This window comes from Anarhichas minor, unplaced genomic scaffold (genome assembly GCF_050575085.1).
Source record: "Anarhichas minor isolate MPS153535 unplaced genomic scaffold, ASM5057508v1 ptg000058l, whole genome shotgun sequence".
NCBI lineage: Eukaryota > Metazoa > Chordata > Actinopteri > Perciformes > Anarhichadidae > Anarhichas > Anarhichas minor.
Genome location: NW_027466504.1, coordinates 8886671 through 8901495, shown reverse-complemented (window position 1 = coordinate 8901495; position 14825 = coordinate 8886671). Strand labels below are relative to the sequence as shown.

Genomic DNA, 14825 nt, shown 5'->3' with positions numbered 1-14825 from the left:
GTTGTGACCTTATATTGCTTATACAGCGCCGCTGGCACAACTAACGTGACGGAAGAGACAGCAGGTGCTTTGGCTCAGATGTCAGATGTGAGAAGGTATGTGCTTTATGTGCTCTCTTGTCGTTGTTAAAGTTGCTGTTGAAACTTGCTTGCGCACATTTCCTGAGCATGTGTGTGTTTTTGACGCACATGAAAAATCAGTGTGAATGAGAGATTTGCATAGTATTTCGTTTGATGGGCTGAAATTTGATTATTTGGGAAATAGCAAAACATGATGCTGTCGTGACTCTGCTGTAAATAATTTGGAGCCAGGTTATTGGAGTTATTTGTAGATGGATCAGTGAAATGCTCCTATACTTCAATACTGTTGACATTGTGGGCACACCGGCCTTGCTGTTTGCTTTATGTATGCAATATTTGCGATTTTGTGTCGTTTATGGTATGGTACATTGCAAATAAGTGCATGCGCCGGTCCTTAGAGTGGGTGTTGAGGTATTTCACTAAAGTGAAAGATTTGACCTGTTGGTGCACTTGCTGAAAGGACAGAGGTTCACCAAAGTCATTAGGATTCATCCTCTAGCCACCATGAACGTCTGCCCCGTATTTAATGCCAATCCATCCGGTAGTTGTTTAAATATTTCAGTCTAGACCGACAGCCAGACATTGCCATCCATACAGCCACGCTTCTAACACGGCTAAAACACTTTGCAGTGGGAAAATACAAGCAGACAGAAGTTGCATTTTGAGGTTGGGGCGAGTGTGTTGATTTAGTTTTTTCAGATCATTATTATTCCATGGTTGGTAAAATGATCAATGTGCACTCTAAGGCTAGAGAAAGCAATGTGGTACGCTCTAACCTCCACCAGTTTCTGTGAACACAGAGAAAGAAAATCATTAATGTCCTCTCCCACATGTCATGGTACCAGTGACAACGTATGAACCAACAGACATGGGGGGAGGAGTAATTGTCCCGAGCTGCAAGGGCAAGCTGTGGCATTGTGGCTTTGCACGGGGTGTTGAGACCTATCTGCACTCTGGTGTGTGGAATAGAAAGGCCAGACGGAGGGAGCGTAGTGAATAAGGAGGCTGGGCAACAGGGAAGTGGGCGGAGACGACAAGAAAAAAGGGACAAGATACTTGAATGAATTGGAGAAAGAAAGAGCTTTTAGAAAGGAGTCCAACAAAAGAAGAGGAACCCCACAGAGTCATATCGCCTGACCTCTGCAGTCTCTCCAGCATGCCCACAAACACAAGAATCCTCACACAGGAAGTTCTCCACAGGCTGCCCTTTGTGTAGAGATGGAGTCATGCTAGAGTGTGGGCAGAGGCTCAGTCTTTACGCTCTCTCTCTCAGAGCTTCGGCTAGCCTTGGATTTGGGACAGTGACACACATTCAAAGTTGCATTTGCCTACGCACTCACACACCCACCGCAACAACAACAATTCTGAGAAAGATGTGGGTGCCATCATTTGCATTGTAATGCCTTGATATGTATTCTCATCTGTTTAATATGAATAAATGCTGTTTGAAAATGAACTTGAAAGAAAAATCAACAAGAAGCCTTATGGGAGGTTCTCTGGGAAAGTTTTGTGCCTTTTTAGTTCCTGTCGGCACAACTTCAAACGAGCAAGAGAGAAAGAGAGAGAAAGAGAGAGAGAGAGAGAGAGAGTGAAAGGACCGAGTGATGGGAAGGAAGAAGCATGAAGAGAGGAAGAGGTTGGATATACATAGAAAGAAGAAGGAGGAAGACGGATAGAAAGTCAGACAGAGAGAGAAATGGGGCATGAATTATTATCACCAGGGGTCGGACAATCTGAATATAGCAACTAGTGAAGAAAGTAGAGGGATTAAACATGGAGAGAGAGTAAGCTGGTGAATGAATAAACATTGTAATTATCACAAGCCATGTGGATAAAACACTAAGTATTGTGTGGGAACCGAGGTGGTCTAATCTTGCATGAAATGATGCAAACTCCCAATAGCTGGAGAGCTTCTCATGAAATAGGAGGGAGAGATGGTGGCAAATAAGAACTTCTACGGTTTAACCCGCCCCCACCGCCGGCTAGTCTGCTCGCCCCCACACAAAAAAACGTCAAAGCACTTCGCGTGAAGCAACACGTAGAGCAGACCAACAGTGCCCTCCCCGGCCGCAGAGCCTCCGAAACAACATGGCTCAACCACGGGAGCTGCAACAAGACGGCACATCTGGATGTCGGATTATAGAGATAAACCTGGCAAAAGGGCAAGGAGAGCAGAGACAATGAATCATTTGGTTTAAAAGGATACCGGTGATAGCTTGCCCCGACTCTGAGTGACTCCTGGAAACAACTTCAAAAAGATAACCGAATACAGGCTCCATAAAATACAGGGAATGAGCAGTTTCTCCTCTGCCACCTAAGATTAGGAGCACAGACGGATTAACTATCTTATCTTTTGAGACAGCTGCTTTTGAAAGTAATGCACTGATAAGGCCAAATAGTCTAAAATACTCCACATGTGATGACAAAACCACGTCTAGTATCCAAAGACGGTGCTCATTTAGTATTTTGCGCGATGTGAACATGCAGTAGGGGTTTGCTTTATATCTGCTGCATTAATGCCCATGGTCATTTATCTGTACTAATACAATACAATAACAACTTTGCAGGGTGAAAACATTCAGTTTTTTTGAACAACCTTGCATTTTTTAGTTTATCTATTGCGTTTTGTAAGGATTTAAAAAACCCAAAGATGTCATTGATGTTTCTAAGCACATCGTGCTAGCATTGTAAACTTTTAGTTGACGTTAAAACGTGAAAAAATTCAAAGTCAGCATGCAAAGCTCTGATCAACCATCAACTCATTTCTGCTTGTGATCTGCCACAGTGGATCGTTTGTTCTTGGAGTACTCTCTTTGTATCTCATCCAACACACATTAAACCAACAAGATGACATCCTATAAATCCAGTCATTCACTCATCTGTCACAAGGTAATGATTCATACCACTTGAAGTAATTGAATCCCTAAAGGTATTCGAGCTATACAAATTGAATTAATCGTTCCACTGGAAAGCCTTTGAACAGCTCTATGATGGCACAACTAAGTATACAAAATCCTTAAACTGCCACCAAGAAACAACAACGCTATACCTCCTGCAGAGATGTTCGTGAAACTAGTCCACAAATTCCTCCCACCCTGCTCCCACAGAGGAAACATGCCCTGTTTGTCGAAGCTCACCACATCTTTCCTGAAACAAAGTCAACAAACATGTATGGGCACATACTTGTCTCAAATAGAGGACAGTTCTTATTCATGAACAATGACAAACGTTTTGGGATCCGCCCATGTTTAAGGATTAACACAAGCTGTTAACTGTTTGGACTAACTTTGTGCAAATCAACGAAAGCAGCTTAAGACGGGATGGAATGAAGGGACATGATCGTGTGCTGTCAAGAGATCTTAGCCATGTATTGGGCCTTGTTGGAGAGGAGATCAGCAGACACTGGAGGCTTGGGAAAGCACTGCTGCTAGCTGTTGCGAGCTGTGAAGAACAGAGGCGTGCTGAGGTCATGAGTAAACACGCAGACTTGTCCACAGCTCAGAAGAGGGGGGGGGGGGGACTGGAAACACATCTGCTCTGCCTTTGATCCAAACGTCTGCGGCCCAGCACGCCGCTCACCTCAGCTGCCCACTCTGTGCCTGACTAGAAAACATCGGCCGCAATCCTAAACACTAGCTCTTCCTTCCCATGCTGCCCTCCTCACTGTTGGCGCTGACTCACAATAGGAGCAACGTTTTATGAGGGACTTTAATCTTCAAAATGTCAAGAAGACGACAAACATTGTCGAAGAGATGCCTTTTGTTTGCTTCCCATGCAAACGCAGTACTTTCAGTGGCCCCACGTCTGCAGAGCAACAGTCGGTTCTAGGTTGTAACAGGCCGAGTACAACAGGCCGATATTCGTCTTTTCATAGATCAAATATCATTCATGCTCAAACCAAAGCCCTTGTCTCGTGGTCGAACAGCGTCTGAAACCTTTTAGTTTCCAACATCGACAACAAACTGCTGTAACTCTTGGAAACAGACATTTCCGGCAGAGTACTGCAAGCCCGTCGGCCCGCGGGGCCGAAGCTGACTCAACGCCAGGCCTAAGCATCGGCAAATTATTTATTCCTTTAAGGAATAACTCAGTGCGTAGGTTGTGTGCTTAACATTAGCGATATTCAGTGTGTGATCAAGAGGAAGAGAGTACCCGTGTGTGTGTGTGCACTTAAGGCTGTCCGTGAATAAATATTACAACACCACGAGACCCAAACCAAGTTCCCATGTCTTGCTAGTCACTTGCTGATTAAAGTGAAGGGAGTTAGCCCTGAAGTTAGCAACACCTTTGGCTCAGACTTGCTCGCTCAAGGTGGGCTGACCTCTTAAGGGGAACCAGCTATTCTCATTTAAGTGACAAGCCTCTCCTCCAAGTTCTGCTCAGCCCTACCGACGTGGTTGGGCGACATATCGTAAACAGTGGTTTGTTTTGAGCGTACCTCCACCTTTTAAACTGAACTTGTCCACCTCGGGCATCGAAAGCAACATGTAAAACCAAAATTGACATATTATCACTTTTTAAGGTTGTTATGGCAAACATGTTAGCAAGTTTGCAGGTCTAAAATTCACTATCCTTTTAGCTCTGTTGTTACCGCCATCAGCTCCTGAAGAAAATATCTGTAGCCTCAACACAAAAATGTAGGTTTCTGTACTAAAAATCAACAATAATTGGTTTCCTAGTTCCTTCTACACTTCTGTAAATGACTAAATCTCACCATCCCATCTCCTAACTGAACCACAGCTGAAAATATGACTAATGAGAGCTCACAGACGTCCAGCATGCCCAAGCGTGGGACCGAGATGCTGGCTTTCACAGCACAAAAGGCCAACAATGATGTCACGTTAGTTCCCTCATAACATAACCCTCTGACCTTATGAGAAGTGCTAACTTGATGAGTTTACATTTCCACTGCGGTTAAGGATTTTTGTTCAAGAAGTCACACAAACTAAATCCTAACAACAAAACCTCCTTAAATACACGGAAATTTGGCTTTTTTTTGGGACTAGCAGGCTCATGCTGTCAAGAGCTGTGGAATAAAAGACCCCTTCTTAAGCATATGACCAACTTTGACATTGAACTCCAAAGGTCCCATTATTTTTAGACAGCAACATTAGTATGCCTTACATCAGATCTGACTCACTGCATAAGTTTTTTTTTCATTTCGATTTTCAACTTTCTTGGCAACACTGAGATCGCAAAAACTCAGTTTCTGACAAATTGGAACAGAGCGAAGGATGTAAACAAATAATTGTTTTTGTCATGTGAAAAACTATAGCCCTGCTGTCTGGTATCTTTCCCCTACAAACCACGTTCGAGGTTGGGCTAGTGAGAGCCCCACCACAAGACTCCCACCCTCCAGCTCCCTCTGCATGTACTGTATGAGCCCAGAGAACCACATCCCGAGGAGAGGAACGCAATCGACAGCAATGCCTCCTTGAAATGGAAAATTGGTTACACAATCTGAACTTTTCACTGACGACTGAGTTGCTCCACTAAAAATATTACAATCACTGCTTTCATTGGAAGCCAAACTGTGGAGAGTGCAGAGACATTTCAAAGGGAAACAATAGCAAAAACCCCCATAGAAAAACAGCAGCCCACTGATCATGGGATGTGATGGGAGAGATGTCTGTCCTTGATGTGAGTGCCAAGGTGAGAGGCTCCTCCACCATTTCCTACAATACTCTTGGGAGTTTGGATTCGAATGAGCACTGGCCAAAGGATAGTTGTCCGTAAAATGAATGGACAAAAAAGAACCCAATTTGATCTGAATCCAATCAATCAAAGCACATGACAGTTGACTGCACACAATTACATTAACTGAATTCCCCCTTTAAAAACCCAATGTTTGTTGTTGTAGCTCACTGTTATGCTGTAAAACGGGAGAATAGGATGTATGAATTACATATACATAGTGAATATTATGTGTTTACACTTGGAGCAAGCTGGTTAAATGATGAATGTTATGTTCTGACAGTGTCAACATTGACTGCGGTGCCACAATGAGTTCTAGAAGTTTTGAGACTTTCCCAAGAGCTAAAATGCACAAAATTTGTTTTGGCTATATTGTCGACTACCCATACATTTTGAGGTTTGCAAAAATCCCAAGTTTGAGAACAACCAGAAATTGTACAGCTGGGGTGAATTGGCAGAATGTGGGAGCAGGAACTTTTTTGGATAAAGGGTGACTCTGCACCTTTTGGACCCCACCTCACTCCATCCAACCCCGAGCCATCCTCTCTTTCCTCCTCACGGGGTCTGTGAAAAGCCCCGGCAGGTTCAGAGCCCCCCCCCCCCCCCCCCCCCCCCCCCCCCCTGCCTCACGTTACTAAGGATCAGCATAATAAAGTGAGAGCACAATTTGGTAACACATCCCTATAATAACACACAGACCCATGCAGGAATTTTTGCCAGGCGACTGGAAGAGGAAATAGAGGAGTATAAACAGCACTCACCGCGGCCATGCTCAGGTTTCCATGGTGCGCTGCGGCGTCCTCTGGACAGCTCGCGCACACAACATAGCGTTCAGGAAACACACGCAAATCTGAAGGCAGGCAAAGAAACAACACAGACCATGCTAGTTAATAATGTGGGCTCACTTCAAATTATGAAGATGGAAATGTGGTTGAGATTTAAATTCACATCTACAAACACCAAGTATTTACTGTCCCTCAGAACAGGGAGAAAAGGGCAGTTTACAGATAGCTGTTGAGCTTTATGAGCCACGTAAATAGCATGAAATATTAGACAAGTTTATGTCGACAATGGCTCTTGGGAGTAATAATGTTTTATCTGCTTCAAAGGCAAAGACCATTTACAACAACAATACTATTACATGTATTATATCATGATAAATAACTGACTTCAACATATCACCTCAACTGGACAACCAAAATGGCCAATATCTGACTGATATATGGCCCGTTACATAGCCTCATGTATGTTAATTACTTGCATAGAAAGTCCAAAATTCTGCATCACTTCCTGCGGGAACAAATTACGGGAGCATTACGACATGCTATAGTATTCTTCATCTTGCATTCTTGATCCGCTGAGCTTACCGCCCTCTGTTCAGAGGGTTTACAGCTGTGGGGAATCTAGTCTGTGAAAGCTTATATTCCTCTTCAGTGGCCATTTTTAAAGACATTGGTTTTGCTTCACTTGTGTGGATTTATAAATACAGCCAATACACACACTTTGGTTAAGCTGAAACAGAGCTCGCATATACCACACACTTTCATTAGTGTACACACACATTGTGTGTAGTATGTAAGGAGGATTACAAAGGGGCCTTTCACATGTCCAATTCTTGTGCCCTCAAATCGATTGCGTTGCCGTCGCGGTGCGCAAGCGTTCCCACACGCATATTTATCACGATTCACGAGATAAAAATAGTTCAACTTTTGGAATGCTGCAGCACATGTCATATGACGAGGAACAACTAATCACTGCCGGCAGATATCTTTTCTTTTATCCGTAAATATCAGTCTGTAAATAAATGGAGAATTTAATCATTTTAGTGCAGGACCCCGACCCTTTGATCATTTGTGTTGTTGGGTGAAATAAAACTCAGCTAAATCAGAAAATACAACAGCATTCTGAATGGCTAATTATACTAAGTTTTAAAAAGTCCCAGTGTGTTTTAGCCTCAGTCTTCCTAGTAGCATCTAAAAGGGTACCATGCCATTTGCCATGTATAACTAAAGATTTTAACCATCTGTTTTATAGCTGATTTACATGACCTGACCACTAACTCAGCTACCTACAGCTAACTCATTGGACGAAATTACACAACCTTTGACCTCAGGAGACTGGGTCTAATTTGATGCGTAACGGACCTGCTGAGAGAAGCCGTCATCTCAGTCTGCAGCAGGTCAGAGCTGCCTTAACGTCCAAGCCCTTAGGGAACAGATATTAACTTTACTGACAGGAAGAGAGCCATGTTGGTCCCATGAAAAGGTGGCCACGGGTCACAGGCACTAGATGTGCCGTGGAGATAGATTCTCACTGCCCTCCATAGACAGCCCTCCAATCTCTCTCCCTCTCTCTCTCCCACTCTCAGCAGCCTCTCCAGGGAACCACTTAATGGCTGCCTGTTCTCAACAACACCCCGAGCAGGTAGGGACAGGACATAAAAACAAGTGAAGGGGGGAAAAATCAACATACAGACCACAGATGACTTGCTCGGTCTGTGGGAAATTTGGCTGAGTACGAGCCATCGAGGCATCTATTTCTGATTAATTTAACTGGAAATTGATTCTTTGGTTACGTACCCCCATAGAGCTGCTTGGCAACACATCTGAGGTTGAAGTGCCGCTTCAGAAAATTGGCCACCAGGTTGAAGTTTTTCCCTGTAAAAACAAACAAACAAACAAAACAGAACATGTGACACCATTTCCAAGACCTGTGGAGAAAGTGGTTAATCAAGGGACACACTATACACACATGTTGTATCCAATAAAACGCTCTTCATGTGACGAGCTCCACAACTGGTACTACTCCCATCACATACTGTAGAAGCACACTTGGCCATGCTGAACTTCATGTGAATACAGGACGAGAGATCAAACTCTTATAGAGCCGCTCTACTTCACATCATTGTGCTGTAAGCTCTATATGGCTCTTTGTGCTTAAAATACATCCCATCAATTTCCTGCTAACCTTAATCTTAAACACGGCCGACAACAAAACCAGCCAACTCATCCGTGGAGTGAGTAACGACTCATTCTGTTTTAAGTTAACTGACCTCCCAGTTTGGAGCAAGCAGAGAAACCACTTTTGCTCTATTTGTCATGGAATGTTTGTCATGCTATGTAAGATGTGCTGGGCAGAAAAAGAAGCCTGTTGCCTAATCTGGTAGGAATTTGTTGACTAAAAGCAAGGGTCTGGCCAACACGCTATCCAGTGGTTCTTTGTAAGCAGTTCTGGGAAGGTGACAGAGCCTGCTCACCCTTTGGTACCGTCTTGGTACCCTTCTCTGCTCCGCGTCTTGTTAAAGTGAATGTAAAACTATACCCTGCTTGACTTTACCACCACCTCTATTATTTCTTTTTCTTATTTGGCATTGTCATATAGCTGTTGCCGTGTGAAAACATCATTAACGGCTGACTACGGGGATTTTAGTATTTTAACGTCAATTAAAGGGATTACATGTTTTCCATAGTCCTGACCTCTTGCACTCAGCTCAGAACTCCCTGGATAATGTCAAATATGCACAGTCATCGAGCTAAAAACGAGGGCTGTCTTTGTCAACTCTTGACAGTCACTCATGGATAAAACTTAAAATAAAGCCTCCTTTAAATGTTGCTCTACAGTTAGGACAGGTATGCCCCACGACACACAGAGCAGACAGCATGTTAACAGCATTGGCCCACACACAAGTGTGAGGGGCCCCTTTGGGAACATCCTCCTTTTGCCGTGAGATGATGTCAGCTCAGCACAATCTCAAAGCACTAAATTATCGTCTTCAAAAAGAAGCCGTCTTGTGATTTCTTTTGGGGGATAATGACATGCAATTACAGAGACAGTGTGTCACAAAAGTGCCACAGGTATATACTTATACGTATACAGTGATTAATGTCACAGCCATGGCTTTCTTTTTCTTTGTGGCGGAATTAGCAACCATAATTCATACTTGCAAAAACATATAACAGGAAGACAAAGTGATTACAAAAGTCAATCAAATCTATTTCAAACAAACCAACCTCAGTCTGTGAGACTAAAAAAAGAAAAAAAGAACTTTAAAGTTTCGTATAATTAAAATTAAACTAACGTGAGAACTCAAAGGGCTTTCAAAGTATGGATACCAGTTTGTTACTATGATACTAAGCATCAATATTTTTCTGAGGACAATAGGGTAAAATTGGTACATAGGCTACACTTGTCAGTTTAGCATTTATGGGAACGTGTTTGATCCTTAAAAGCTATTAAATAGAAATTTAGCCTCCAGCAAAATTCCCATTAGACAGCTTTGTGAACATGCATTACTCTCCTGGAGACAGACCAAAGACAAATCTCTAATCTTTTAATTCTAGACATATAATCAGGGACTGACATTTACCTATAGCTCTGAAGATGCAAAAGCAGTAGGGCTCCAGCAGCTTTACATTGGACACACCTGCCCTGCAGCAGTAGGGCCATGGGACAGCTTTAGGTGAATGATTAATAGGGATTCATAGGAATCATTTTACATCCTCTGTTTTGTCAACCAATGGCTCAGGTAGCTCAGCTTAACTCTACAGCACAGTCCGTAATGGCTCTGTACCACATCACATTGAAATATTATTGCACTGCAAGACAACAGTGACTAACGTTCAGCTTTAATTTGAGGGTGTTAACATCCATGTTTGATCATAGTGTCTAATTGTCTTTTGTGTCCATGATGCAATTTAATAAGTAAACATAAACTAGGGATGCACAGATACAACTTGTCTCTGGACCCAGTACAACTATTTACATTTGTGTACTTAATAATACTATTACAGTTCTTACAATGACTTTGAAAACATGTTTTATTTCTATTAGGGGATCCTCACTTTCTGATTGTTACAAATTAAATACACAACATGATGCTGTTGCTGACTTTTTAACATTCAATGTGGTGTTTTCCTGATATAAACAGAGCATAGTTCTTTGCAGTAGATATGTTAATACTTATTAAAAACCGTGCTATCAGTTGAACATTTTTAAGAAATATTGAAAATAAAATAAAAAGCTGAGTAAAACTCAGAAGAGCAGCTTGTCACTGATTGGAGAGTAGCTGGTCCACCTTAATGGTCAGTCCACCTTAAGGTCGCCTGAGTTGTTGCTAACTTTGGGGTTGACCTCCTTCACTTAAAGCAGGTGGCCGACAAGACACGGGAACTTAGCTTGGGTCTCCTCATGGGTCTTGAGGAGTTGTAGCATTTAGTAAAATGGTTCATATTTAGGTTGCAAATCATTTGCTGAAGGGCATAAACTACTCACGTCAGCTGACCTCTATAGTGGTGCTCTTGCAGGCTTCTCATGCAGCCATCTTCAGTTTTGGTTGGTTGGGGGGGGGGGGGGGGTGTCTTCGGAGCTTAAGTTTGATCTTAAGCAAGTGCAACACATGTTGGATTGAAGTCAGGTGATCTACATGGCTACTAAGTGACAACAAAACTGTGTCAAAGTCCAAATTAGTATGGACTGTATGCTGCACAGTGTGGATGTCTTGTTGAACCAGGAGACTTCAGTCAGTCCCTTTTTAATACTTGATGTACATAAAGTATGTAGTAATACTGGATAAGCCACCAAGCTTTAAATAGAGGGCTTAATTTATCCCAAAAGGGTAATTGCATTTAAACACTGCATGGTATGTTGAGCATGTTAACAATAGCAGCATTCCTGGAAAAAAAACCTCATATTCTATTATTCTTAAAATAGCAAAGAAGTGGTCATCTATTGCGTATTCTGGATATCTACCCAGAGAGGAATGCAGATCTGTATCTCTGTTTTGTTTTCTCTGCCCATTCTGGGTCCAGGAGGGAAGCGTCTTTCATTGCACAGTCGCTTTGATTTTGTCCGTTAGACTCTTGGGCCTCATGTCTAGCGCTACAACTATTCTCGCTGCTTTCCCTGGTGGGCTGAGCTTGCCAATTCCCAGGACAAGTTTGACAGGGATGTCTGGACACAGAGTTGGGAACCAGTGCAACGCCATGGCCCGAGACATCAGCTGTTGCTCCAACTTTATAGCGTCCTGCACAGCGCAGAGTTGCTCTTGGCCCGCTGCCCGGGTTCTCTCGTGCTAAGCTTACATTCATGTTTCTCTCACACAAACAGTTTGCTAGTGCCTCCTCTGGGAATGAGTGGCCCCTTTCTGTGGCAACTGTGGCCTACAGTGGTGCAATAACCAAATCTGCAGTAGAGCCTTCAAAGGGTTTCAGTTGTACTTCCTGCAGGAGAATATGGCCTTGCTTAATTGTTTTGAAACCTGACGCACAACAATATCCTGGCAGGTCAAACCGTAAACAAACCAGCGCGCCATGTTTTCAGAAATGTGGTAGATAATAACGTGACCGCTTGTATGGAGATACTTATACCATCGTGTAAATACACCGCAGGACAACTGCAGAAAAAGGACACAGACTCCACAGGGCTTGTGCCAAGGCTAGAATACTGTAGTTTTGAGACACACACACACACACACACACATGCACACACAAGTACGCACACATCCCTTCAGCTTTCACCGCTTCCTGGGAAAACAATGAGAGGAAAGAAAAGTCAACAAACCAAAAGGCATCCAGAGTGAGTAGGACTGTAAAATGGAACAGGCGGGGGTGAGAAGCATTCAGAGCAGGGTCAAAGGTAAGGCCCCATGGAACAGACTTCATTAACTTCAGTTATATCCTGAGGAGATCATTAAAACATAGCCTACTTCTTCTCGCCATCCGCATTCCTGGCGGCCCACACTGTTGTGACTCCTGCAGGAATCCATAAGAAGTTCTGCTCTGATATGGAGACTTTTCTGGAGTGGCCCTGTATTAACTTGGCCACAGTGGGTCCTTTTTAACAGGAATACTTAAGTGAAGTTACTCTGAGCTTTCTTCAGTAACCTGTTTAACACAGCTAGACTTCTATCGGCTGAAACCAACATCTTGGGCTAAGTCTATGTCAGCAGATGTGCATGGTGATACTTACCACACGCCAGGAAAGTATCATCATGCCAGCAGTACCAACAGATGGAAGGAAAGATGACTGACTTGTAGCAATGCAACTCTGTATTCAAAATATTTCAATCAAAAGCCTTGAATAAGCTGGTTCCCCACAGAGGAATGGAGAATTATTTTGAGGAAACATGAGAAACTCTTAGTTCAAATCTTTCCACCGAAAATGAAAAAATAACTCTTCAGGCTGCAGTATTATATATCATCAATACACAAAAATGATGCCAGCACTGTTTAAAAAGCATGGCCCTGAGAAGGAGAGAAATCTGATTACCCACGAGCTGCATGTAAATGCAGGTTTTACAGTAACCTGGTTGTTGCAGTGCGTGTAAAGGCATTCTCTGATTTCCGGCGGTAACCTGACTTCTCTCATTAACCACGGTTCTAGGATGCATGTAAGTGTAGTGACTGTGTGTCAGGAGAGCTGCAATTCCCACGCAACCCCTTTATGAACAGGAGTTGGATCAGCAGGACAGTCAGACATCAGTGCTCTTTTGACATCTCTGCTTTGATGTGGACCCCCTCCCTCCGTCCTCAAGTGTGGGGGGAGAGTTGGGGCTTAGAGCAAGAGAGAAGAGGTGGAGTGGTGAGGGATGAGAGAGCTTGAGGAAGTTACCCATATGTAAGTGGGGGCTTTCCTGGAAGGACATCACTCTCTGTGTAACTACGGCTGTAGCGGAGCACTGTGCCTCATCATCCTGCACAACGTCCACCTGAAACAATATTTGCACATGAGTGTTCAATTTAACATTTGGGTGACCCCTTCATCGCAGTTACAAAATACGCCGCAGCATGGTAGCTCAGGCCAGCCCATAATGCAGCATGTGACTAGAGTGGTGGGGAGCATTTTGGAGCACAGAGCAATTATCGAGAGAGAGAAAATAAAGCTATTTCTCAGAAACACAATCTGATGAGAGAAATGCAGTCGCAATTAAAAAAAAGTATAATTATATCTTAATTAGCCCAAGAGACCACAAATCTCTCAAAGCGCTGCCACTGTTTATATTTCAGAGCATTCGGAATGAGGAGGATGCAAACTGCTTATTTTGCATTAAGTTGCAAAATGCAGAGCAGTGTGTGGACTTGAGTTATGCACTGTGCTGGCCTTTTAAACCTCAGATCAAGGTCTCATTGGAAGCAGGCTGTCTCTGCCTGCTGGGCCCACTGCAATTGTGCTAGCCTGTGTTTATAAATCCAAATAGGTGAACCATGGCACACATGGCAATGCTAGGTTTTGCTACCAGTGACTAATGATAACCGGCCGGTAAAGCAATGAAGAACATTCTGCGTTGAATTGACTGAAGTGTCAGTCTGAATTTGATCTTATTATTTATTTTACGTAAATGACATATGGCACTACAGGTGTGGAAATTCCTTGATTGTAAGATACGTCGCAAAGTGGACGTGAAGGATTCTGCATCAATGCAGTGACCGAACATAACAATATAATAATAACTTTTCCCTTCACTGTTGAGCTTGTTTCTCTCCTCTCTCTCTCTCTCTCTCCTATGATCTCTGTGTTTCACTGAGGACTGTTGTCAACAATGTTGGGCTGAAGAAAAAACGTGCATGCCGGCTGAAATTCAACCGTGGCGTTGTTAACCCTGTTGGTAGATGCAGTGACTTAAACCAAGCAAGAGTGGAAGGCTAATTCATTCAGAGCCATAGGCATTCAGTGCACTGTCCTGCAGCTGCTATGTGAAAACCTTATTTTTATAGATTACAGCACACTTGTAATGCACTGTAGAAATACACGTATATGTTTGTTTTTGTAATGTTTATGTACTGAGGAGGGTCAAACAGATACTGGCCTTTTATATTATAGACTGTTGTTTGAATTTTAGAAGCACTTTCTAAATAAAAAAAAGAGAGTTCAGTTTTATATGACTGCTTGTATTAATTGATGGAAAAAGTGGCCATGTGCAGTAATATAGAAAAGTTGAGAATGCAATACATTAAGACGCATTGAGGATCGTTGTGCATTCAAATCATTGACACGTGAATCGTAATCGAATCGAGAGGCCAGCGAAGATTCACACCATCTTAGGCTGGCCTTATC

The 14825-nt window shown here is 43.0% G+C and overlaps 1 protein-coding gene across 1 annotated transcript in view; it reads right to left on the bottom strand.

The window, feature by feature from the left end:
• The window catches only part of slx4ip (SLX4 interacting protein), a 31170-nt gene that overhangs the window by 3486 nt on the left and 12859 nt on the right, over positions 1-14825 (bottom strand). Inside the window, exons 5-6 of the mRNA XM_076077212.1 lie at positions 8354-8431; positions 6536-6624 (exon numbers count right to left, since the gene is read on the bottom strand). Coding sequence (XP_075933327.1) covers positions 6536-6624; positions 8354-8431 — 167 coding nt within the window. The remainder of the gene's footprint in view (positions 1-6535; positions 6625-8353; positions 8432-14825) is intronic.